The sequence below is a fragment of the Oryctolagus cuniculus genome, chromosome 3 (assembly GCF_964237555.1).
Source record: "Oryctolagus cuniculus chromosome 3, mOryCun1.1, whole genome shotgun sequence".
NCBI lineage: Eukaryota > Metazoa > Chordata > Mammalia > Lagomorpha > Leporidae > Oryctolagus > Oryctolagus cuniculus.
The window spans coordinates 20,831,884-20,858,283 of NC_091434.1; the positions used below are offsets into that span (position 1 = coordinate 20,831,884).

The 26,400-nt window shown below is 44.7% G+C and overlaps 1 protein-coding gene across 2 annotated transcripts; it reads right to left on the reverse strand.

Moving 5' to 3' along the window:
- Positions 1-8: 8 nt before the first annotated feature.
- CNOT9 (CCR4-NOT transcription complex subunit 9) lies at positions 9-26,333 on the reverse strand. 2 transcript variants are annotated; one of them, XM_002712476.5, is made up of 8 exons: positions 26,127-26,333; positions 13,601-13,780; positions 11,057-11,172; positions 8,278-8,387; positions 5,598-5,707; positions 4,111-4,209; positions 3,808-3,899; positions 9-2,389 (listed from the first exon to the last, which is right to left on the reverse strand). In XM_002712476.5, the coding sequence occupies exons 1-8, from the start codon at positions 26,148-26,150 to the stop codon at positions 2,221-2,223; spliced, it is 900 nt and encodes a 299-aa protein (XP_002712522.1). In that variant the 5' UTR covers positions 26,151-26,333; the 3' UTR covers positions 9-2,220. The 2 variants fall into 2 exon arrangements, with proteins under 2 accessions (XP_002712522.1, XP_008257369.1); XM_008259147.4 differs by lacking the exon at positions 9-2,389 and adding an exon at positions 2,672-3,005.
- Between the last annotated feature and the right edge of the window lie 67 nt (positions 26,334-26,400).

The window sequence follows — 26,400 nt, forward strand, 5'->3', positions numbered from 1 at the left end:
AAAAATTATTTTTACAAAAACAAAGAAGCATGTTTTATTTCAATCCTGTTGAAGGTGTGAGAGGGATGGAAAACACAAAATAAGGAAAGGGATCTTTTCATATAATACAACATTAAGATCAACTACAAGGAGTAATACTCATTCCACCCCTTCCCCACCAACTCGTCTGTGGGTTCCAAGGCCAGATGAGAACAGAAGGGACAAGAGTTAAGACACTATTGGCACAGACACATGGCCAATGCACCGAAAGATGGAGAGAGAAGAGAATTTCTCAGGGAGCTAGGCCCTGGGCCTCAGTTGCTTCCTAAGTGGAGGGAAAATGAGAAAACTTTGGCTCATCTGAAAGACAGATGAAAGCAGCAGGCAGGCGGTTGTCAAAGATCAGGGTTACACCAGCTGGACTCCAGATCACAGCCCACCGGCTGAAGGGAGTCAGGACATCTATGCCGTCCGTGCCATCTTTGTTTTCTCCTGGACTCCTCCCCTCCTCCTCAGGCTGTTGAGAGCTGGCCTCATTTCCCTCTTCATTTGGAAGGCAGGGGAGCAAGTGCTTATTCTACCCATCCTGCATCTAGGCTCTTCAGCGACTCCTTTCTTGCTCTAAAGAGACAGAAGCCAACTAACAAGGCCGGCTCCCTGGTCAAAGTCGGCTTGCACGAGCCCTTGTGTTGGCACAGCTGCCTCTGCAGAGGTTTCTCTGAGCCCAAGCTCAACAAACTCCCCACACTTGTTCACTCAACTGTGTGCGACATGGACAGAAAGACTTGGTCTCCCTCTAGAGCTGGATTAGCAACCCCATCTTTGGAGATGGGATATGAGAGAGAGGGAGAGAGGGAGAGAGGGAGAGAGGGAGAGAGGGGGAGAGAGAGAGGGAGGGAGGGAGGGAGGGAGAGAAAGGTGCTAGCAGGAGGAAGAACTGGGGGCCAGCAAGGCAGTTCACACTAGGCTATAGAGCAGAGCAAGCTAAAGCTCCAGAGAAGGAGGGGCAATTCTGCGGCACGATATGAACAAGTCAAAAATATTTTAGTGGTAACCCTGTAGTTCCCATAGACCACAAGACAAATGTGTCCAAAAAAAAAAAAAAAAAAAAAAAAAACCACCAAAAAAAGACTTGAGTGAGTGAGCAGAGTCCAGCCCTCCATCTTAAATCTAAATAAAATTAACTCATTTAGTTAATACTGCTTCAAATACAATCATGAAGACAGATGGAGCTGCTGAAATCCACTAAAACAAAGAATGGGATCAAGCAGCCTGTAACTTTAACCTCAGGCACCTCCCTTTTAAAACACCTGTGAAGACTTGGACTGACACCCAGGTCCACTGTCACCGCTCTTGCCCACGACAATACCCTTCCAGGACAGCCTGAAGAATTAAGACATCTGTTTTAAGCTTAATATGAGGAAGTAACAAAAGGAAAAGCACTGCTTTGGAAAAGCTAGCGGCTAAAGCCGGAAACAAGGTTAAGGCCCTGGTGGTGTCCAGGACTCAAGAGTAGAAGGGGAGAAGGGAGGGGAACAGGCGGTGGGGTGCTGCTGTCCTTTGGCTTCACATCTTTCTCGTGCCTCCCATTCCTCCCAACAGCTCAACGCAGCTATGGGCCTGCCAGAGGGGATGTAATGCCCAGACCAACGTTTTATTGAGCTTATGCAGCTAACAGACTTGTAAACAGTGCCAATTGACAAAGTTTTGCTGAATATTACAGCTGTGTCCACTAAACACACCTCTCTCTGAGATTTAAAAACAAAAAACAAAGTAAACAAATACTGAGAGAGAGAATGAAGAGACACATCTTGAGTCTTCCAGGAAGGCAAAATAAAATGCCACATGGCTTGGTCCCAGGCGGTCACCATGCCTAGAGTGCTGCTGCTATCACCACCGTCTCCCCTCCCTGCCAGCGGCTGGGTAGGGGTGGGGAGCAAGGTCATCGTGGGCATGCTGCAAACACAGCATTTGCTGGTGTTGACACCCTCCTGGGGCTGTGATGGCAGACTGCTGTGTCAGGAGCCCATTTCCTGGGAGTAGCAGAGGGAGCCCAGGTCCTCAAGGCAGCCTGAGATGGCAGCCCACACACCTCAGCAGGGGGACCTCGCCCCTTTTCTCCAGTGCGGTTCAGCATTGAGGTTGTCTATTCCCGGTTGGCGATAAAACCTGAGCTGTTTTCCTCGTAGGTTGCCCCTCCCTTCCCCAACCTGGGGAGTAGTGGAAGAGGGCAGGGGAGGATCACTGAGGGGGCAGGGGGATACCCCGGGGATCGGTGACTTGGCCCTCTTGCAGGTTCTTCACCAGTTGTGCAAGCCAGCGTTTCGTGGTGGTGTCATCTTTTAGCACCTGGGCGAAGGTTGTGTCCTTCAGCTGGTCAGGGAGGCACTGCCTGAGTGCTTCACGTGCCCTACATCAGAAACAAACAAACCAACCAGGGAGACCAACACATAAACCCACATTTTGGGGACAGGGAAGAACCCCTTCTTAGATATATTTATATATACTATATATACATACACACACACAGTATCCTGGGAATCTATGGCTCTGTCAAGTAACATTAAGAAGCTTTTAAAATTCTCTAAAGTTTCTACTACGAAGAGGCTCAGAAATCTTCAGGATCAGTAGTCTGCAAGCATTCTCAAAATGATACCCCCAATGCAGAATTTCAAGAAAAAGCAAAATGGAATAAGATGGTGCAACAGTTTACTTCAATTCAAACTGCTTTCTGATTTATTACAGTAAATGTTGATAAAATACTTATGTTAGAAATAAATGGGTTATAGTAAATGAAATATTTCAAAAATCCGTACAGTAACAGGGGATAGGACCTCACTTATAGTTTCAAAATTTCTATACTAAATTAACATTATTATTACAGAAATTGCTTCACTTTTGTATTTTAAAACCTTAATAAGAGATGAGCAATAAAAACATAACTATGGTAGCAGCATTATCAGTTGAACTTTTAAATGTTTCATTTTCTTTGAAAAGATGACCAGCAGAAAGTCAAATCTGAAAACCTAAAAAAGGCAAATGTTAACTATTTAAAGCACTAGAGTTATTCTAAACAAAGTCATAGCTTTTGTGCTCAGATGTGTTTGCATCATACAAGTAGAATTTTAAACACAGTTTCAAACTTTGGTGAAAACAGGAACCACTGAAGAACAGAACAAAATGCTCAAAAGAACAGGTAGGGCTTAAATAACCTCAGTGACCGGAGACTGTGTTCACATTAAATCAAGCTTTCACTATTCCTAGGAATACAGAAATCACTCCATTATGTGGTTTAGCAGAATCTGAGGAACTGGCTTTCAGCATGAATTATGAATTTGCATAGCAAAAGGTCAAACATTTCTAAAGTACATTATATCTACAATGTATGCTTTCTGACAGGAAGATTATGAACACAGGAAAATAAAATAATTATTTCTAAGGACTTTACAGGAATCAAGGAGAGAACTGGAAACAATTTGAGTCCTCTGGGCTATTTCTTTCTAAGAGATCTTTGAAAGTACACAACTCTTTCTGACCAAGTGGAGTTACAACACAAAGCTGAAACCACAGGAGTAACACATCACAAGGCTTCCCTTGAAATTGTCTGGATTCTCTGGAATTTCAGAATAGCATAGAGATTTACAGTAGAAGATAAAACCCTGATGGATTTTTAAATTCAGCACTTCAAATTTTAAAAGGAATTTAAATTCTATTCTAGATAAATACAGTTGTATTCTTTCCCTGTTCTAAAGATACAGGAGCTATATAGCTATATAGCACTCAAGAGAGTATTTCCCTAAAAAGTCTACAAATCCTGTAAATGTTTACCTGGGATTATCTGAGAGGCGAAGGTAACATCTTACTACATGCTTCAGCAGACGGGCAGAAGGCTCTTTGGATAGTTGCAGGACCATTTTACCCTGGTTCCCCCCAAACAGGGGGAGAGATAGGAAAAAATACACAAAACAAAATAATTCTAATTGACATCAGATCAGACAGTCTGAGAGTCATTATACAAGGTTCCAGAACTGTTATTTCTAGTTAGAAAACAAGCTGCTTAGTGCCAATTGCAAAGGGACTAAGCTGAGCGAGAAGAAATAGTTGCAAAGGGGTAGAAGTGAAAGAACTCACCAAGATCATGGCGACATGGGAGAAACGTTCATATGTCTGACATATATAAGCCAACCCAGTGTCATCTAAGAGAATCTTCTGGAGGATGAATGTGGCAACCTGGAGTAAACAAAATTAATGAAGCCAAAAAGCTGCTCAGACTTGTCTCCCGATCAAATGTTCATTTTCCCAGGCACGACCATCAATCAGAAACCTAAGCAAGCAGAAACTCCTGCACATTATACACAATATACTTTATCATTCCAATATATATACATGATTTTTTTTAAAAAAAGAATTTCTTGTTCACATGCTTTTGATTTTTATTAATATTTGCTTATTTATTTATTTTCATCTTGAAAAGCAGAGAAATCTTCCATCTGCTGGTTCACTTCCCAAATGCCTGAAACAGCCAGGGCTGGGCCAAGCTGAAGCCAGGAGCCTGGAACTCCATCCAGGTCTCCCATGTGGGTGACAGAAACCCAAGTGTTCTGGCTACCAGCTGCTGTCTTTCAGGTGAGTTAGCAGGAAGCTGGATGGGAAGCAGAGTAACCAGATCTCAAAATAGCAACTCTGACATGAGATGTGAGTGCCCCAAATGGCAGCTTAACTGACTGTATCACAATGCCTGCCCAACATACATATTTTTAGTATTTGCACATTACATAGACATAACACGAATTATTTACTTATTGAGATTTCTTTATATTATTTCTAACATTTCAGTATTATGTAGGATGTGTATACATTATTATAGCTATATATTCATGCATTCCTAATTATGTCCTCAGTATTTCTAGGGGTAGAAACACTGAAAAGCACAAACAAAATCTTAAGATCTCAGATTTCCAAAAGTGGCACACAAGGATGTTAGGTGCCCAAATGCTCAGAAAAACTGCATATAAAAGCTCTTCTACCTAAGAACCTAAAATTTATAAATATTCTCCAACATGAACAAAGCTACATCCCACAGCCAAAACAACATCAATGAGACCAACAATCGAGCTTCCCTTGGTGGCTTGGAAAAAAAAAAAAAAAAAAAAAAAAGCCACAATTAACCCCATCCTATCTGATAAGGGAAAAGCAGTGAAGGGGTAAAAACTGCTGTCAGGAAGAGATACACAATTTTAATGGAAGCAAACAGAAATAAAAAGATCAAAAGCTGAGAGTGATAGGAAAACAATGAATGTCAGAATTAGAAGTAAGCATGTGAGGTACAGTTCCATATTTGGAGACACTGAAGACAACAAACAAGTCACGTAATATAAGTCTGTTTATTGGGGCGGGATGAGAACCGGGTTCAGAAGAAAGAGATATATTTAGTGTTAAACTAGATATCCTTTAGAGTGGTAGGGGTTTTTAAACGATCATTTTATCATAATTTCTATTCAAGAGAAAAAAAATTATACAAGGTTCAAAATGCTGAAGAAAGGCGAAAAATTACGCCACGACCACAAATCTGCAGCTCAAGACCCAAACACAATGTAGAATCTGTTAGAGGCACATACCGTTTTAGAAAGTTCACTTCCAGATTCCATAATGCGCAAACACAAAGGAATAATTTCTGTTGTTAATAAAAAGTTGATTACTTCTTGCTCATCTGTTTTTACGAGGGCCCCTAAAGAAAATACAAACAAAATTGTTTCAGACGGGGTTTCCAGTTAAAATTAACTTTGTTCACCTAATGAATTCTGGGAATTTAAATTAACACAAACTGTGGTCTTTATGACAGGGAATCAGATTCCAGTATGTTTAAAAAGAAAAAAAGGTAGGAAAAAAAGTACAAGTTGACTATCAGCTACACTGAAAGATGAGATACCAAATTTGTCAATCATGTCGTCAGCAGCAGTCAATCATCTAAATAACATTATTATCACTCCTGGTAGACAATCTTTTTTTTTTTTTTTCTATTTTAAAGACTTATTTATTTTATTTGAAAGTCAGATTACACAGAGAGAGGTCTTCTATCCATTGTTCACTCCCCAACTGGCTGCAACGGCCGGAGCTGCGCCGATCTGAAGCTAGGAGCCAGGAGCTTCTTCCTGGTCTCCCATGTGGGTACAGGGGCCCAAGGACTTGGGCCATCCTTTATTGTTTTCCCAGACCATAGCAGAGAGCTGGATTGGAAGTGAAGCAGCTGGGTCTTGAATCAGCGCTTCATGCCAGGGTGTTGACCTGCTGTGCCACAGCGCCGGCCCCTTGGTAGACAATCTTAGAATAATATCACCAATCCATTCTGTACTTGTTTTAGGTAAGTGAAGAGAATTCTTCATCAGTATTTTTCTATTTATTTATTTATTTGAGAGGTAGAGTTACAGAAAGTGAGAAGAAGAGACAGAGAGAAAGCCTTCTTTCCGTTGGTTAGCTCTCTAAATAGCCGTAATGGCCGAAGCCAGGAGCTTCTTCCCAGTCTCCCACGTGGGTGCTGGGGCCCAAGCACTTGGGCCATCTTCTACTGCTTTCTCAGGCCATAGCAGAGTTGGACTGGAGGAGGGGCAACTGGGACTAGCACTGGTGCCCATACGGAATGCCAGCGCCGCAGGCGGAGGATTGACTTACTGTGCCATGGCACCGGCCCCTCTTCATCAGTATTAAAGCACATTCCCAGGTAGCAAAGTAACGGTGCCAATTTGGATCTTTTTTCACAATGGGCATAAACACTATTACTCCATAGATAATTGCCCTTTATCCTCCCAAAGAGCACAAACATTGTAGCATACATCCAAGAGAAAAACAATTATAAATGAGAAACAGGGACATACTTGGATCCTGGTTCTACAACAACTTCATCTGTATAATAGCTATTTTCCCTTTGTAGGCCTATGTTTTTGTTTTTCTTAAGATTGATCTATTTATTATTTGAAAGAGTTAGACAGGGAGAGACATCTTCCACTTCCTGGTTCACTCCCCCAAATGCCTGCAACAGCCAGGGAACTCAGTCCAGATCTTCTATGTATGTGGTAGGGACCCACCTACTTGAGTTGATAATCTTCCAGGCTGCACATTAGCTGAAGCTGGAACTGAAGAGCAAAGCTGGGACTCAAAGAGAGCTAGGCACTCTGATATGGGATACAGGCATTCCAGGCAGATTTTTAATTAAAAAAAATATATTCATTTATTTGTCAGGCAGAACAACAGAGACAGAAGAGGAGAGACTTAAGGATCTAAAAACATTTTCTTTTGGCTGGAATTATGTCGATGCTTTAAATCATACATGAGAAACTCTTATAATTAAAAAGCAGAAAAGAATGTATCAGAGTAAGATTTCTAATTACAGCATCATCTGGGGGGAGATGCAAAGCAGTAGCATTTATTTGGAGTATATGACATAGTAGTTGTTCCTTAAAAGGAGAATAAAACATTTCTAACGAAAATGTCATGGAGACACCAAACATTTATAGTTTCTTCATTCATAGTTCATACTCAGAGGTATGGGGACATACACAACATAAAACAATAAGCCACCAAAATAAAGTTGTGTAATCAATCAGTACTTTTGTTTTTTGTTCAGTACCAAAAAACAACAACAACAACAAAAAACAACAAAAAAAAAAACAAAAACAAAAAAAAACAAAACCCTATGAGAAAGACATCAAAGGAAGGAAGGGTGATTTGGAGAGGAAGTCTTCTTGAATGTATTACATGCCAGAAGTGTGAAGATAGTTCTTCAACTCTCCAGGAGTCTGAGATTCTCAAACAACTGATACCTTATTTTCTTGAGTAAAAATTACTTTACACACATCTCTCCTTATAAATAAATGTCTATAGAAATGTTTACTTGGGAATGAAAAAATTTAACTTTGTGTGAAATAGCAGAAGCTAAAGTCTGGAGTTATGGGAGAATTGCTTAGAAGTAAGAATGATCAACCACACTCACACAAAGAAGGACAAAGTTAAGTTCAAATCCAAATTCTTGCTCCTATAATAATATTTGCTGATCAGGTTATTATTTTTTACTCTCTAATTCTGTAAATGTTTCTATATTTTATATGGGATTGAATCCTAGACATTGGGTCTCATAGCTTATTAAAAACATAAGAATGATTCCTTATAAGAGTCAGGATGTTCCTGACACTTATTCATTAGTGAATGACACAATCTCAAAGACAGAAGTTAAAAAAAAGCCCCTAGGGCAAGACTAAAACACCCAAATAGACAGAATGAGGATTTTAGGCTTCCGTAACTTACCAATAACGCCAAGGCTGGTGAGCCGAAGATATTCAAAGGGACGTGTTTTGCTGACAGTGTGCAAAAAGGGATACAAAAAAAGTGGGATGTGTGCTGCAAGAAATGCTGACCTGGAAGAAAAAATAATCCCATTCAGAGTCCAGAGCTGACTTCTAAGGCTCTTGAACATTAAGATTTCCTGGTGGTTAATTCTCTATGGCCTATAGAACATGCCAGAGCAAGGATTTCTTAGGAGAGAATGTTACTGGTCATTGGCTACAATCAATGTCAATCAATGTTGTTCTTCTTTTTAAAGATCTATTTACTTGAAAGGCAGAGTTACAGAGAGGCAGAGGTAGAGAGAGAGGTCTTCCATCTGCTGGTCTACTCCCCAACTGGTCGCAAAGGCTGGAGCTGTGCTGATCCAAAGCCAGGAGCCAGAAACCTCCTCCAGGTCTCCCACGCAGGTGTAGGGGCCCAAGGTCTTGGACCAAACAATGGTTCCTTTTTTTTTTTTTTGACAGGTAGAGTTAGACAGTGAGAAAGAGAGACGGAGAGAAAGGTCTTCCTTCCATTGGTTCACCCCCTAAATGGCTGCCACGGCTGGTGCACAGCGCCAACCCGAAGCCAGGAGCCAGGTGCTCCCTCCTGGTCTCCCATGCAGGTGCAGGGCCCAAGCACTTGGGCCATCCACCACTGCCTTCCCGGACCACAGCAGAGAGGTGGACTGGAAGAGGAGCAACCGGGACAGAACCGGCACCCCAACCAGGACTAAAACCCGGAGTGCCAACACCGCAGGCAGAGGATTAGCCTAGTGAGCCGCAGTGCCGGCACAACCAATGGTTCTTCAACAGGGCGACTTTGCCCCTTACGGAGCATGTGGTACCGTCTGGAAACATTTTAGGCTATCATAACTGAAGGCTACTGAGCGCTATCGGCATCCAGTCTATATTAGGAATGATTAAAAGAACAGGGTTTGAGGAACTGGTTCAAGTCCTGGCAGCTCTGCTTCTAATCCAGCTAGCTCCCTGTTAATGTGCCTGGGAAAGCAGCAGAAGATGGCCTAAATACATGGGCTCTTGCTAGCCACGTCGGAGATTCAGATGGTGCTCCAGGCTCCTGGCTTTGGCCTGGCCCAGCCCTGGCCATTGCAGTCATTAGGGGAGTGAACCAGCAGATCGCAGAGCTCGTCTCTCTGTTTCTCCCTCTGGCATTCAGCCTTTCAAATAAACAGAGTAAGTCTTTTAAAAAAAATACAAAAACACGATTTGCCTTGTAATCAGACTAAGTACTTTTCAATTGATTAACTTAAATATACAACTGTAGATTTTAAGAGTAGGTCATAAATGTTAGTAAGTGCCCAAGAGTCTTCTAAATTACCTCCATCACCTAATTTATGATTTAATATAATATTCACATTGGCCGGCGCCGCGGCTCACTAGGCTAATCCTCCGCCTAGCGGCGCCGGCACACCGGGTTCTAGTCCCGGTCGGGGCGCCGGATTCTGTCCCGGTTGCCCTTCTTCCAGGCCAGCCCTCTGCTGTGGCCAGGGAGTGCAGTGGAGGATGGCCCAGGTGCTTGGGCCCGGCACCCCATGGGAGACCAGGAAAAGCACCTGGCTCCTGGCTCCTGCCATCGGATCAGCGCGGTGCGCCGGCCGCAGCGCGCTGGCCGCGGCGGCCATTGGAGGGTGAACCAACGGCAAAAGGAAGACCTTTCTCTCTGTCTCTCTCTCTCACTGTCCACTCTGCCTGTCAAAAAAAAAAAAAAAAATATATATATATATATAATATTTACAGGTAGCAGGTCAACAAAATAAAGGAGTCATTATCAGATCTGTCTGCTGTGCTTAAATGTGCTTTCTTCATTATGGTTAGAACATTTCAGATACTTCAGTCAACAGGAAAACAGTTTAATCTACTGCTAATATGTTAGGCAACTAATATGGATAACAGTCTATTATTTGTAGTTACATTTTGTAGCAGACTCAATACCTAAGATTTTAAAAATTTTATTCGAAAGGCAGACAGAGATCTCCCATCTACTGGTTCACTCCTCAAATGACCACAATAGCTCGGGGTGAACCAGGCTGAAGCCAAGAGCTGAGAAATCAATCTAGATCTCCCACATGGCTGGCATGGACCCAAGTACTTGAGCCATCATCTGCTGCTTCCCAGGGTGTGCATTAGCAGGAAGCTGGAATTGGCAGTACAGTTTGGTCTCAAACGCGAGCCATCTCAAGCAGTGTCTTAACCATTGTGCCGAATTCTGCACAAAACTTTTAAAATTAATATTTATTTATTTTCATTTATTTTGAAAGGAAGAGAGAGAGAGAGAGAGAGAGAGACAGAGTAAGATTGTTCATCTATCTGCAGGTTCACTTCCCAAATGCCTACAACAGCTGCAGGTGGGCCAGACTATAGCCAGGAGCCCAGAACTCAGTTTAAGTCCTCTGTGTGGGTAGCAGGAACCTAAGTACTCAAGCTATCATGTGCTGCTTCCCAGGACGCACATGAGCAAGAAGCTGGATCAAAAGCACAGCTGGGACTGGAGCCAGGCACTCACATATGGCATGCAGGTGTCCTAAGGGGAATCTCAACCACAGTGAAAATACCTGACTCATCAACACCGCTCTTTCAGCGCACTGCTAGGTATGGGAACAAAGTAAGTTAGAGTCCTAAAGATTCATATCCACACATACACTGTGCACCCCACCGCCTGCCCTCCTCTCATCACACAGCAAAGGGTTAGGACCATATTCAACAGAAACTTCCCCCACTGACTCACATGAAGCATTTACCTGGTTTCTGGGTGTGATGCCACACATTGCAGTAACGCCAGAGCATTGCAAACTCTGTTAGACTGGTGTGCTGTCAAGGTAGGTGGGTTGATAGATGGATAAATATTTACAATTTCCTAAAAAACAGAAATGAGCAGAGAAACAAGAAATAACTAATTAAAAATTAATTGCCACATTGCTAAGGTAAAAAGCAAAAAACCCAAAACCCCCTAATCTTTTTAATTTTTAAAAAATTTATTTACTTGAAAGAGCTACACAGAGAGAGAAGGAAAGGCAGAGAGAGAGGTCTTCCATCTGTTGGTTCACTCCCCAAATGGTTGCAACGGCTGGAGCTGAGCCAATCCAAAGCCAGGAGCCAGGAGCCTCTTCCGGGTCTCTAATGTGGATGCAGGACTTGGGCCATCTTCTATTGCTTTCCCAGGCCATAGCAGAGAGCTGGATCGAAAGTGGACTCGAACCAGTGCTCGTATGGGATGCTAGCACTGCAGGCAGCGGCTTTATCCACCACACCACAGACCCCCTGACCCTCAATCTCTTAATTCCACAGATCCCAACAGAATTGAACCACCAAAGGAGTAGAAATAAATAAACAGGGGCTGGCGTTGTGGTGTATCAAGTAAAGCTGCCACCTGCAATACCAGCATCCCATGTGGGCACCAACTTGAGTCCCAGCTACTCCGCTTCTGATCCAGCTCCCTGCTAAAGGGAAAGCAGAAGATGGCTCAAGTACTTGGGCCCCTGCATCCACGTGGAAGACCCAGAAGAAGCTCCTGGCTCTTGGCTTCAGTCTGGCCCAGCCTGGCCACTGTAGTCATCTGGGGAGTAAACCAACAAATGGAAGATCTCTCCCTCTCTTTCTCTGTAATTCTAACTTTGAAATAAAATAAACCTTAAAAAAGAAAATAAACAATGCTCCTACCCTTTTATTGCAAACATACTTGACTAAATAGTTAAGATAGTTATATGTGTTTTTCTTGGAAGATTTCTATGGTGGCAACTGTGTTTACCTATAATCTCTTCTTATAACTGCTGAGGTATTTGATGGATTCCTAGAGTTTTATAATTTCTCTTTTTGTCAGCAACCTACTTTAAGTTGTAACAATGCAAGCGTGGGCCAATAAGGTGTTAAGTCAACTGTTGTGACTCAAGGAAATTTGAGCTTGGTTAGGCAACAAATGCGTCTAGGGGCCAGCACGGTGGTGTAGTGGGTAAAGCCGCCACCTGCAATGCTGGCATCCCATATGGGCACCAGTTTGAGTCCCAGCTACTCCATTTTTGATCCAGCTCTCTGCGATGGCCTAGGAAAGCAGTAGAAGATGGCTCAAGTCCTTGGGCCCTTGCACCTGCATGGGAGACCTAAAAGCTCCTAGCTCTTGGCTTCATATCGGCACAGCTCGTCTTTGTGGTCAATTGGGAAGTGAGCCAGCAGATGTAAGATACTCACCCCGTCCCGCCTCTCCTTCTCTGTGTAACTCTTTCAAATAAATAAATAAATCTTAGAAACAAAAGAACCATGAGTCTATGACTGAGGACATGTACAAACAGTAGTCTGTCAAAATGTCATGATTTGCTGAACACAATTCCATTTGCTTTTATTTACTTGAGAGGCAGAGAGACAGAGTCCCTATCTGCTGGTTCACTTCTCAAATGTCTGTAACGGCTAGGACTGGGCCAGGGCCAAAGCTGGAGCCAGAATGGAATCGAGGTCTCCTACATGGGTGGCAGGAAGCTAGAGTTAGGAGCTGGAGCTGGAGGTTGAATCTAGGTACTCCAAAGATGTGGGATACGGGCATCTTAACTGCCATGTTAAATGCCTGCTTCCGATTTCATCCATTCAGATTTATTTTATTTATTTGAAAGGCAGAGTTACAGACAAAAAGGGAGAAAGAAATGGAGAGGGACAGGGAGAGAGGGAGGAGAGAGGGGGAGAAGAAGAGACAAGGGAGGGAAAGGGAACAGGAGAGGGAGAGGAGGAGAGAAAGAAAGAATTTTCTATCTGCTGATTCACTCTCCAAATGGCTGCAATGGCCAGGGCTGGGCCAAGTTGAAGTCAGAGCAAGATCTGGGTCTCTGACGCGGCTGCAGGAGCCCAAGCACTTGGGTCATCTTCGACCACTTTTCCAGGCGCATTAGCAGGGAGCTGGATTGGAAGTGGAGCAGCCAGGACTTGAACTGGGTAAGCTAAATGGGATACTGGCGCTGCAGGTGGCGGCTTAACTGGCTGCGTCATAGCACTGGCCCCTCAGTACTCCAAAAGCAATGTTTCTCAGTGTAGTTCTTAGACCATCCACATGAAAACCACTTGGAGGTGGGGGAAATACCTGCTTAAACAGATTTTAGGGCCCACCTCAGACTGACTTAATTGAATCTCTTGGGTAGAATCCAAAAATCTGCAATTAAACATCTTAGGCTTTTCTAAACAGGTTCTTACAAAACCTAATGTTTAAAGAATCACCCTGAAGTCTTCAGAACGATTTGAGCAAAAGTAGCGAAGTACACAGTGTGAGAACAGGACTGAACTGCCATTCATGGACATACACTCACCTGTAAAAGTGCTGCAATAGTACCAAACGAATGCCATAGCATGGGTGCAAGGTCAGGAACAGATTCCCGCTTCTTACTTAGCTCCAGCAAAGCATTTTCCCTTGTCTCCGGACTGGACAACTCATTGATCCACTGATAGATCTTTTCTCTATCCACTTGAGCCAGTGCAGTAGGCACGGGCTTCAGACAAAAACAAAGCAAAAATGAGTTTATTAGAGTCAATGTAAGTCTTATAGTGTAACAATGCTTTAAAGGGAATGTATGTTTCATATAAATACCAGGAGAGTTTTCCTAAATGCCCATATTTGATGTAAACTAATTCAATCTCTTTGGCAGTTAATAGATGAAAACTTAAAATGCACACACTCTTTAATAATTCCATGTTTAGAAATTAATCCTACATTTAGTACATCCCAATTGGGTTGTACTGAAGATATGCCAGAATGTTTACTGCTGGGCTGTTTTAAAGCAGAAAAGTAATAAATACTCATCAATATAGGACTGGTTAAATATGTACTGGTACATTTTTACAATGAATTATTATGTAGTCATTTTATTTAAGAAAAATTTACTTTTTTTTTTTTTTTGACAGGTAGAGTTATAGACAGTGAGAGAAAGAGACAGAGAGAAAGGTCTTCCATCTGTTGGTTCACTCCCCAAATGGCCGCCATGGCTGGCACTGCGCCGATCCAAAGCCAGGATCCAGGTGCTTCTTCCTGGTCTCCCATGCGGGTGGCAGGGACCCAAGCACTTGGGCCATCCTCCACTGCCCTCCCAGGCCATAGCTGGACTGGAATAGGAGTTACTGGGACTAGAACCCAGTGCCCATATGGGATGCTGGCGCCGCAGGCGGAGGATTAATCAAGTGAGCCACGGCGCCGGCCCCAGATTTATTTATTTATTTATTTGAAAAGTAGAGTGATAGAGCAAGTGAGAGACAGAGATCTTCCATCTGCTGGTTTAACCACCAAATGCCAGCAAACACAAGAAGTCAGGAGCCTGAACTCCATGTCACATGAGTGGCAAAGATCAAAGTACTCGGGCCATCATCAGGTGCCTTCACACGTACATCAGCAGGAAGTACTGTATTGGAAGCAGTGTAGCTGGGACTTGAACCAGCATTCTGATATGCCACCTGGGCATTCCAAGAGGCAATTTAACCAGCTGTGCCACAACCACATCGTCTTTTAAAAAAAGAGATTGATTGCAGAGAATGGCCCAAGTCCTTGGTTCCCTGTACCCATGTGGGAGACCTGGATGAAACTCCTGGCTCCTGGTTTCAGCCTGGCCCATCCCCGGTCATGGCAGCAATTTGGAGAGTGAAACAGTGGACAAAAGATCAATCTCTGTCTCTTCTCTCTAATTTTACTTTCAGATAAATAAATAAATCTTTTTTTTTATTAGACAGGCAGAGTTAGACAGTGAGAGAGAGACAGAAAGAAAGGTCTTCCTTCTGTTGGTTCACCCCCTAAATGGCCGCCATGGCCGGCACGCCGTGCCTATCTGAAGCCAGGAGCCAGGTGCTTCCTCCTGGTCTCCCATGTGGGTGCAGGGGTCCAAGCACTTGGGCCATCCTCCACTGCCTTCCCAGGCCACAGCAGAGAGTTGGACTGGAAGAGGAGCTACCAGGACTAGAAACTGGCGCCCATATGGGATGCCAGCGGTACAGGTGGAGGATTAACCAAGTGAGCCACGGCGCCGGCCCCAAATAAATAAATAAATCTTAAAAAAAAAAAAAAAAAAAAAAAGTCGGCCGGCGCCGCGGCTCACTAGGCTAATCCTCCGCCTTGCGGCGCCAGCACACCGGGTTCTAGTCCCGGTTGGGGCACCGGATTCTGTCCCGGTTGCCCCTCTTCCAGGCCAGCTCTCTGCTGTGGCCAGGGAGTGCAGTGGAGGATGGCCTAGGTGCTTGGGCCCTGCACCCCATGGGAGACCAGGAAAAGCACCTGGCTCTTGGCTCCTGCCATCGGATCAGCGCGGTGCGCCGGCCGCAGCGCACCGGCCGCGGCAGCCGTTGGAGGGTGAACCAACAGCAAAGGAAGACCTTTCTCTCTGTCTCTCTCTCTCACTGTCCACTCTGCCTGTCAAAAAAAAAAAAAAAAAAAAAAAAAAAGTCTGCTTATATGTACTGATACTACACTTAAAAAAAAAAAGATGAACAGCATATAAAATGTTTCCCTTAAAATATGCATTTTAAATTCTTATACATTTATATACAGAATTTCCAGCAGTGCACATAAGAAACATAATGGTAGTTACTTCCATGGATGAGGATCCACACGGGACACTTGGTTTTCCTTTTATACAATAAAACTCTCTACATCATACTTTTTTGAAGTTTATTTATTTCTATTTGTTTGAAAGGTAAAGAGAGAGAGAGACTTTACATCTGCTGGTTCGCTTTCCAAATGCCTGCTACGGCCAGGACTAGGCCAGGCTGAAGCCAGGAACTCTACCAAGGACCCAAGTACTGCTGTATCCTATAACGGATATCAGCAGGATGCTGGAACAGAAGCCAAGGTGGGACTCGATGCCAGGGTCACCAACATGTGGGATGTGGGTGTCATAAGTGGCAGCTTAATAGGCTATCCACAATCCTGCCTCATAAGGTTTTTTTTTTTTTTAATATCCCTATACCCTATCATGGTTCTTTTAAATAATTTATTCATTTGAAAGGCAGAAAGACAGAGATGGATAGACACACAGAGAGATTTCCTGTCCACTGAATCATTCTCCAAATGCCTGCCAGTACACAGGACTGGAACTCATTCTAGGTCTCCCACTTGGGTGACAGGAACCCAACTACTTGAGGCATTACCAGTTGGTACCCAGGATACGCATTAGCAGAAAGCAGAATTGGAAGTAGAGCAAGGACATGAAATCAGCACCCCAACATGTGATACAGATGTCCCAAGTGCGATCTTTAAAAACCATTACGCCAAAAGCCCACCCCTATAATAGCTTCTGAAATAAAAAGTTTTTTTTTTTTTTAAAGATTTTTATTAATTTATTTCAGAGGCAGAGTTACAGATAGTGAGAGGGAGAGAAAGAGGTCTTCCATCCACTGGTTCACTCTTCAAATGGCCGCACAGCTGGAGCTGTGCCAATCCAAACCCAGGAGCCAGGAGCTCTTCTGGGTCTTCCCTGTGGGTGCAGGGGCCCAAGCACTGGGTCATCTTCTACTACTTTCCCAGGCCACAGTAGAGAGCTAGATCAGAAGAGGGGCAGCTGGGACTAGAACCAGTGCCCATATGGGATGCCTGCACTACAGGCAGAGGATTAACCTATTGAGCCACAGTGCCAGTCCCAAAGTTATGGTTTTCTCACCTATTACAAGTCTCTTCCAATTAACTTTTAACATTCTTCCCATTGGAGCAGAAAACCTATACAATTTGGAAAAGCTGGTGGCCGGCTCAGTGGCGTAGCAGGTTAAATTGCCACCTACAGTGCTGGCATCCCATATGGGTGCTGGTTCAGGTGCTGCTCTTCTTCCCTACTACTGTGCTGGAAAACCAGTGGAAGATGGTCCAAGTGCTTGGGCCCCTGTACCCATGTGGGAGACCTGGATGAACTGGCTCCTGGCTCCGGTCTAGCCCAGCCCTGGCCATTGTGGCCATTTGGGCAGTGAACCAGCTGATGGAAGACTTCTCTGACTCTCCCTCTCTGCCTTTCAAATAAACAAACAAATCTTTAAATCTGGAAAAGTCCTATCTCCTAATGATTTGTATATATACTCTACCTATATCTCCTTGACAACCATTTATTACTTCCTCAAGTTAAAGCTATACAGATTCAGAAAATATATTATGCTAAAGAATTGCAATATTCTCCCCAAATTTGTGCATTTCTATAATTCTACAGGCTCGTCAAACGGACTTGTGACTTTGGTTAAGCTCCTTAAATAGTCTTATCTGGAAAATAAGATGGCAGACTAGAAAAATGATTATGATTGCTACCTCTGAGCTCTAAATTTCTAACGAATTCACAGCGATTTCTATGTCTATGTCCAGTATTTTTTCATTTTTAACTCCCTCAAACCATGAAGAATAAGAGAATGAGTAGATAGAAAAAAAAGATCTAAAAATGCAGATGAGATCAGTGATGGTGACAGAAGTTAATCTGCAGGTATTCCCCAGAATGAAGTTGCTTTTCTAACTATACTACAGTGCCTCACAGAATTTACAAGTTCCCACTACACCTTGGTGTGACAGAATGACGACTTACCACTGCACACGTGGAAGGACAAGAAACAAAACGAACTGTCTTTACTGAAGAACAGAATAAAGCATAAGATGGACTTTCAGGTGGACTCCAATTTACTCTCCCCAACCTGAATAATGGCTTTCTATAAATGGAAGCTTGATTATAAGCTTTTAGCCTGATGCTTATCATTTTAACTGCCTGAGAGAAAGAACCACAAGAGGCCCTGCTAAATGGACTAAAATACTGCACAGCTTAAGCCCTTCCTAAGTGCCTTACGGTAAGTTGCTAAAAGCTGTTTTGTAACTCCCATCGGTGACGCTCCTCAAGGAGTCACCGGCTTCAAAGCAAAAATATGACAGAAGGCTTCCTATGGCTTTCCGCCTACCCCACCAGCAAAGCAGTACTATCCAAGCACCTACCCTTTCCATCCTGTTACAGAGAGGCCCTCAAGCTAAAGACTACAATGATTTTCGGAAATATCATTCCTGTCAGAAGGTGGGGTATATTTATTTATAGTGTTCTACCATCTTAAACGTTTAGGGCAAGGAGGGGCTGGCACTGTGGCGCAATGGGTTAAGGCCCTGGCATGAAGCGCCGGCATACCATATGGACGCCGGTTCGAGATCTGGCTGCTTCACTTCCAATCCAGCTCCCTGCTATGGCCTGGGAAAGCAGTGGAAGATGGCCAAGGTTCTTGGGCCCCTGCACCTGCATGGGAAGACCCAGAGGAAGCTCCTGGCTTTGGATCGTAGCAGCTCCAGCTGTTGTGGCCAACTGGGGAGTGAACCAGTGGATGGAAGACTTCTCTCTCTCTGCCTCTCCTTCTCTGTGTAACTCTTACTTTCAAATAAATAATAAATCTTAAAAAAAAAAAATAGTGGGGGTAGGGATCCTCCTTTTTGTCATCCTGTTGATTTATCACCCTCTTATTTAACAGAAGTAGGTAGCAAATCAACTATCTACCTGCCATGAGATGAATAAAATTACTTTTTAAAATAAAAATGGGAGCTAACACACAGCGCTTAATCTATCAGGTCATGTCTTTTTTTTTTTTTAATTTATTTATTTATCTGAGTTACACAGAGAGAGGAGAGGCAGAGAGAGAGAGAGAGAGAAAGAGAGAGAAAGAGAAAGAGAGAGAGAGACAGAGATCTTCCATCTGCTGGTTCACTTCCCAGTTGGCCGCAATGGCCGGAGTTTTGCTGATCGGAAGCCAGGAGCCAGGAATTTCCTCCGGGTCTCCCACATGGGTGCAGGAGCCCAAGGACTTGGGCCATCTTCCACTGCTTTCCCAAGCCACAGCAGAGAGCTGGTTCAGAGGTTGAGCAGCCAGCTCTCGAACTGGCATCCATATGGGATGCCTGCATGTCAGGCCAAGACATTAACCCACTGCGCCACAGCACCGGCCCCTCAGGTCGTGTCTTAAATATTTATTGTTATCACCTTATAGATGAAAAAACTGAGTTACATACTGATTTCTGTTACCAGATGATAGTGCAAATATTCTGGACATCTTTCCTAGATAAAACAGCAAACCACTACTCTAGTGGCCCACTAGATCTTGATGGTAATAAATATTAAAAATGTTACCTTGCTCACCTTCAGCACCCACAAGCTATTTAGACTCACCTTTAGAAAAACAGAAGAATCTGAAAATCTATCTTTCTAAAAGGGGTAGGAAATGAAAGAGCTAGGGTAGGTGAGAGAAAAAATTGTGCTGAAATTTTTTTTTAAAAAGTGTGTTTTTAAAGGCAGAATGATAGGGAAGGAGGGAGATCTTCAATCCACTGGTTCACTTCCCAAAGGGCAGCAATAGGCAAGGCTGGATCAGGCTAAAGTCAAGAGCCAAGAACTCCACCTTGGTTTCCCATATAGGTGCAGCAGCCCAAGTACTCAGGCCATCTTCCACTGCTTTCATTTGTACATTACCAGGGAGCTAGATCAGAAGCAGAGCTGCTGGTGTTATAAGGAGTGGCTTAACCTACTATGCCACAACACCAAGTCCACATCATGTATATATATATATATATATGTATATGCATATATACACACACATATATACGTATATATATACGTATACACACACACATATATATATACACACATACATACACACACACATATATGTATGTATATAAAAGATTTATTTATTTATTTGAAAGTCAGAGTTACAGAGACAGAGGGGAGAGAAGGGGAGAGAGAGGTCTTCCATTCACTTTTTTTTTTTTAGACAGGCAGAGTGGACAGTGAGAGAGAGAGACAGAGACAAAGGTCTTCCTTTGCCGTTGGTTCACTCTCCAATGGCTGCCGCACCGTGCTGATCCGATGGCAGGAGCCGGGTACTTATCCTGGTCTCCCATGGGGTGCAGAGCCCAAGCACTTGGGCCATCCTCCACTGCACTCCCTGGCCACAGCAGAGAGCCGGCCTGGAAGGGGGGCAACCGGGACAGAATCCAGCGCCCCGACCGGGACTAGAACCCGGTGTGCTGGCGCCGCAAGGCGGAGGATTAGCCTAGTGAGCCGCGGCGCTGGCCTCATTCACTTTTCACTCCCCAGGCAGCCACAGTGGCCAAAGCTGAGCCAGGAGCTTCATTCAGGACTGCCACATAGGTGACAGGGGCCCAAGCAGTTGAGCCATCTTCCACTGCTTTCCTCAGGCCATTAGCAGGGAGCTGGATCAGAAGTAGAACAGCTAGGACATGAACTGGCACCCACATGGGATGCTGGTGGTACAGGGAATGGCTTTACACACTACGCCACAATGCTGGCTTCTGTGTTGCACTTTTTAAAAAATCTGGTTTAATAATCACAAGGTGTTTATTATCCTCATTTAAAAACTGGTAAAACTATCAGTAGACAAGAGCAGGCAGATTTCCTCCTCATCCCATTCTGTATTTAAAGATACTTTGCAAGCTTCCCAGCTCAGATGCTACAATTGTTTTGTTAATATATTTCTGATGCTGTGGATCTAGTAGCATATAGTGATCATTGGTAGATAAGCAAATTCACCAATGACTTGTATATTAGAGATGACATTAACTTAGGCCGGCGCTGCGGCTCACTAGGTTAATCCTCCGCCTAGCGGCACTGGCACACCAGGTTCTAGTCCTGGTCGGGGCGCTGGATTCTGTCCCGGTTGCCCCTCTTCCAGGCCAGCTCTCTGCTGTGGCCCGGGAGTGCAGTGGAGGATGGCCCAAGTGCTTGGGCCCTGCACCTGCATGGGAGACCAGGAGAAGCACCTGGCTCCTGGCTTTGGATCAGCGCGATGCGCCGGCCGCAGCCGCCATTGGAGGGTGAACCAACAGCAAAGGAAGACCTCTCTCTCTGTCTCTCTCTCACTGTCCACTCTGCCTGTCCAAAAAAAAAAAAAAAAAAAAAAAAAAAAAGAGACATTAACTTACAAACAGTAATGGGTAGGTGTCCTGGTGCAGCCGGGACTTGAACCGGTGCCATTTTGGGATGCTGGCACTGCAGGTGGCGATTTTACCCACTCGGCCACAGTGCCAGCCCCACAAGCCTCAATTTTTAAAAGAATGACAGAGAAAGAGATATCTGCTATCCACTGGTTCACTCCCCAAATGGTCCTAACAGCAAGGCACCAGAAAATCCATCCGGATCTCCCACAAGGGTAGCAGGAACTCAAGTACTAAGTCAGTATCTGCTGATACTCAGGCACATTAGCAAGAAGCTGGAAAGCAGAGCAGCTGTGTCTCAAACCATTACTCCAAAGTGGCAACTTAACCCACTATGCCACACCTGCTTCTCAAGCCCCAATTTCATCATTGCTCAATAGGGAGAACAACATTAAATAATCACTAGTCTGTCACTTAGAACTAAATAATTTCTAAGATTTTAGAGGAGACTGAGACTGGTGATCATTTAAGAGGCTCTTTTTTGAAAAAAAAAAAAAAATCACTTTTATTGAGGTATAATTTGCATACAAATAACCCCTTGTAAGTGTACATTTTGAAGCCAGCACTGTGGCATGGGGGGTTAAGCCTCTCTCACTGTCCACTCTGTCAAAAAAAAAAAAAAGTAGATGATGTTCCAAGTACTTCTTGAGTCCCTGTATCCACGTTGGAGACCTGCAAGCTTCTGGCTCCTGGCTTCAGTCTGGCCCAGCCCTGGCTGTTGTGGTCATCTGGGGAGTGAACCAGCGGATGGAAGATCTCTAACTCTGCCTTTCAAATAAATCTTTTCTTTTTTTTTTTTAAAGTGAGTCATCACTAGTTAATTCCAAGTATCATAAACATAGAGTATTAATAGTTGGCCTTTTATCTCTTAAATGTCTTAACAATGTGAAAGATATTTAGAAGTTATTTTAAATAAAACGCACATCTATCATAAATGGGAAATAAACTTATTTCCCATGAATCTTTAGAAATTGATGTTGATAGCTTTATTAAACAGAAAACAATGAAATTATAATATATAACTTACTTAAGGGTCACAACAGTTGTTTTCCTACCATGAATATCTAACAGTAAATAAAGAATGGGATTATTCTCCTATTCTAAGAGGAAACAGGTTTTCCTATAGAGATTATTTTCCCAAGTCTAGAGATAGCTCATCGTGGCTTAGGGTAACAAATTAATAATGACATTCAAAGAAAACACACTTAAAGAGATATAGAAAAATCTTCCATCCACTGGTTCACTCCCTAAATGCCTGATAGCCAGGGCTCGACTAGGAGCTAGGAGCTCAGACTAGGTCTTCCATATGGGCAGCAGGGACCCAAATACTGGACTCATCACTCGTTTTCTCCCAGGACGCACATTAGCACAAAGCTGAACTGGAAGCAGAGTAGCCGGATTTGAACCAGGCACTCCAATATGGGATGTGGGTGTCCCAAGTCACAACTTAACTGCTGCACCACACGTTCATCCCAAAAGACATACTTGTATTAATTACTCACAATTTTATAAGAGGTAAAATTTTTTTTTTCAAAATAATTTTAAAAGATTTATTTGAAAGGCAAAGTTAAGAGACTGAGAGACAGAGATCTTCATCTCCTGGTTCAATCCCCAAGTGGCTCTAACGGTTGGCATTGAGCCAGGAGCTTCTTCCAGGTCTCCCACATGGGTGGCAAGGGCCTAACGGATGCAGACTATCTTATGCTGCTTTCTCCAGGGCATCAGCAGGAAGCTGGATTGGAAGTGGAGCAGCCTGGACTCAAATTGGTGCCCATATAGGATGCCAGCATTGCAGGCAATGGTTTTACTTGCCATATCACAATGCCAGCCCCCAAAATAATTTTTAAAAATGGAAGTGGGGCCAGTGTTGTGGTCAAGCAGGTAAAACTGCTGCTCACAATGCTAGCATCCAACACTGGCATGCCAGTTCCAGCTTACCAGTTGCTCTACTTCCAATCTAGTTCCCTGCTAATGTGGTGGAAAAGCACAAGATGGTCCAAGGACTTGGGTCCCTGCTGCCCACGTGGGAGATGCAGATGGTTTCTGGCTCCTAGCTTTTTCCCTGGCCTAGCCCCAGCTGTTGGGGCCATTTGGGGAGTGAGTCAGTGGATGGAAGATCTCTCTGCCTCTGTCTTCCCCTTTTTATACCTCTGCCTTTCAAACAACAATTAAAAAAATTTAATGAATAAATATTGACATGGACAAGCAAAGAAAAGTTAGGCAAATTGGGAGGCTCGGGTGGAGACACCGAATTAGATCCATTAGAGCTGCAATGAGGAAACTTTCCTACATCATTTGGATATTTATAACATCAGTCATGGGTTACAGAAATTATTGATTTAAGAACTAGCCTGCTGTGGATTTACTGAATTTCAAGTCCCACTGGCAGTTGCTTTGGCCTTGTACAGGCTGGAGGCCAAACATTGCTCACCCCTGCTTTAGAGTGTACAGTGCTCTGTTTACCCAAGAGGAGGATTCTGGGAGTCCACCACAACTTTAAGGAGATATGACTAATGATGCTGTTGGCTAGGTAGAAAGTGAGAGAAAGACAAGAGTTTAAGGATGCTAGAATTGATGGTAAGATTTACTGTAAAACATTTTAAATTTTTAAAAAGATTATTTATGTATTTACTTTTATTTCAAAGGCAGAGTGACAGAGCAAGAGAGGGAGAGAGAAAGGGAGAGGGAGAGAGAAAGTGCCCTTCTATCTGCTGGTTTACTACCCAAATGGCTGCAACCAAGGGGAGGGGTATGGGTGTAACAGGAGCTGGTTCTAGCCCAGACTAGAAGCCCAGGATTCCATTAAGGACAGGGGCCCAAGTACATGGGCCATCTTCAGCTGCTGTCCCAGGTGCATTGCAATATCAAGGAGCTGGATTGGAAGCAGAGCAGCTCAAACAAGCAGTCGGGACTCATAGGGGATGTCAACATCACAGGTGGCAGTTTACTGCTGGGTCACAACACTGGCCCCTGGACATTTTTGAAAAGTGCATATAAAATACATCTCCTAACGGCTGACCTTTGGCTGTTTCAGTAGTCTAACATTCATTACAAAGACTATGGCAATGTGAAGAACTGTAGTTCTGTTCATCTGAAGCTACCTCCATGGTCCTTTACTGAAGCAGAAATTAAAGAGTGCCAAGGCTGAAGTTTGGGACCAAGTTATTAAATCAGTGAGTCAATCACTAAGGACTTTGTTATTTTATTTTGTAACATTATCTATTTATTTATTTGAAAGCGCATCAAATGGCTACAGCGTTTCAGGAGGCTCAGGGGCGAGTGCCTTGGTAGCAAAGGTAAGATTGCTGGAGAAGGCTCGATCAGGTTTTGAGAGCTGGGCGAGCCAAGCTTAGAATTTCCTTTGTTCTTCCTGCCTCGCCTCTACCAGCAGCATCCTCATTTTGCTTCTTCTTGAATTAACACATACAACTTGGAAAAAGGAACAAAAAAGCTAGGGAAGCTGCCATCACCGGAGAGATATTAAAGCTGTCTCTGCACGGTTACACTGAGAGGCACAGTGACCGAAGACTGATACCACTGGCCCTGGCAATGACAGGCTGAGATCAAACCTCACGAGGCAATGCCTTTCCATAGCTCAGTCATGTGCAGCTTCAATTTTCACTTTCTATATTTAGAGTTAAGGCAATTTTTGGTGTTTTCCAGATCTTGGCAATTTCAGTACCTTACTCTCCTTAAATTGCATCCCGTTAGTGAAACGGAGAAAGTGGACTTGGCCTTCAGAGCAGTGTATTCAAATCAAATGATACTCTTTTTTCCCACTGTGGCTAGGCATTCTCAGTGGTCAAACCCACTCAGCTGTATCTTCCAATCAGCAATGTGTTTGAGTCCTGGCCCCGGGGAAATCATGTACACAAGACCACATGTCCCTACCCCTCAGGAGGGAGACCGCCAACATTCGAGAGGCACACACCGACTACACTCTGGGATCGGTGCCGTGAAGGCTGCTCCAGCAAGAGAAGAGTTAAGAGCTACAAACCGCTTTGAATGGGGAGGAGGTGGTGTGAGGGGGGCAGATTCAGGTGCAGACCCGAGGGAAGAGGAATCAGTTGCACTCACATCCAGTGTGTGTGCGCGCGCGCGTGTGTGTGTGTGTAAGGAGGGAGAGGTACGAAGGAAGGGCATTTCAGGCAGACCATAAAGTGCATCCTGGCGCGGCAGAGAGCGGGTGGAAGGGTTAGGGAACCTGCCAGCACAGCTGGCGCTGAAGCAGCAAGCGACACAAACTAAGGCTGTAAACGTGGGTAAGGACCAAGGACCACATCCCACAAGGCCTTGAAGGCCGTGGCAAGGAGCCTGGACCTGATCTCCATGCAACGGGAAGCCCTGGGCTCATCTCAGACCGGAGAACTGCGCGACCCGCTTGTCTCGTTAAAACATCATGCTTGTAAAACGAGATGCGCGAAAAGAGGTTTTAAACGTTAAGTCGGACGCAGTAACGAAGCCCTTCTCTAGGCCCCGGCTTTTCCCTACGTAAAGCAAGCGGCGTGCGCCAGAAATCATCTCCTTCCCGCTGCCATGTGCCCAGGCGGCGAGTCCCGAGGGCGCGGGCCGGAGCCGAGAGCCCCAGGCGGTCCCCGCATTGCCGCCGGAGCCCTGAAACCGCCGCTGGGCGCACTCATCAATGAATGGCCGGCCCCGGCCGCGAGGGAGGCGCTCGGCGCGCGGGAGCAGGCCCCGATGCCGACACGGAACGCGAGGAGCCGCGCGGGAGGCCGAGAGAGGCGTCCGGCGAGGACAGCGGAGGCCGGCTCCGCCACAAGCCAGGGCCTCGCGGGCTGCGGGCGGAAAGAGCCGGGCTCCGAGGCGGACCCGGTGTGCTAGGAGGGGAGGCCGAGCGCGGGGCTCCGAGAAGGGTTCCGGCTCCAGGCCGGGCGGCTCCAGGCACTCACCGCAGCCGTCGCCAGGCTGTGCATGTTGGGAGCGGCCGCCGCTCTCCTTCCTCCGCCAGACGCGCCTGACCCCCCGTCTCGGTTTCAACGCCTCTGCCGCTGAAGATGAGCCGCCATCCGCCTCCGGCTCGCTCCGCCCCCTCCGCAGCCCCTTGACCTCTTACCTCTGACCCCGCCCACACAACCTCTTCCCGCCTCCCGGCCCTCGGCCGAGTTAACAGTCCCAGAGTCTGTCCTTTGCCCCTTAAATTTCAGGACTAGAAGGTCGTCCGCG

Bases quoted from the DNA above. Each gene is read 5' to 3' on its own strand.
- CNOT9 (XM_002712476.5), bottom strand. From the start codon at position 26,150: ATGCACAGCCTGGCGACGGCTGCG. The intron at 11,173-13,600 runs GTGAGTGTATGT...TCTGTTTTTTAG, and splicing joins CTATTGCAGCACTTTTACAG to GAAATTGTAAATATTTATCC. The intron at 2,390-3,807 runs GTAAACATTTAC...TTTCTGATGTAG, and splicing joins CGCCTCTCAGATAATCCCAG to GGCACGTGAAGCACTCAGGC.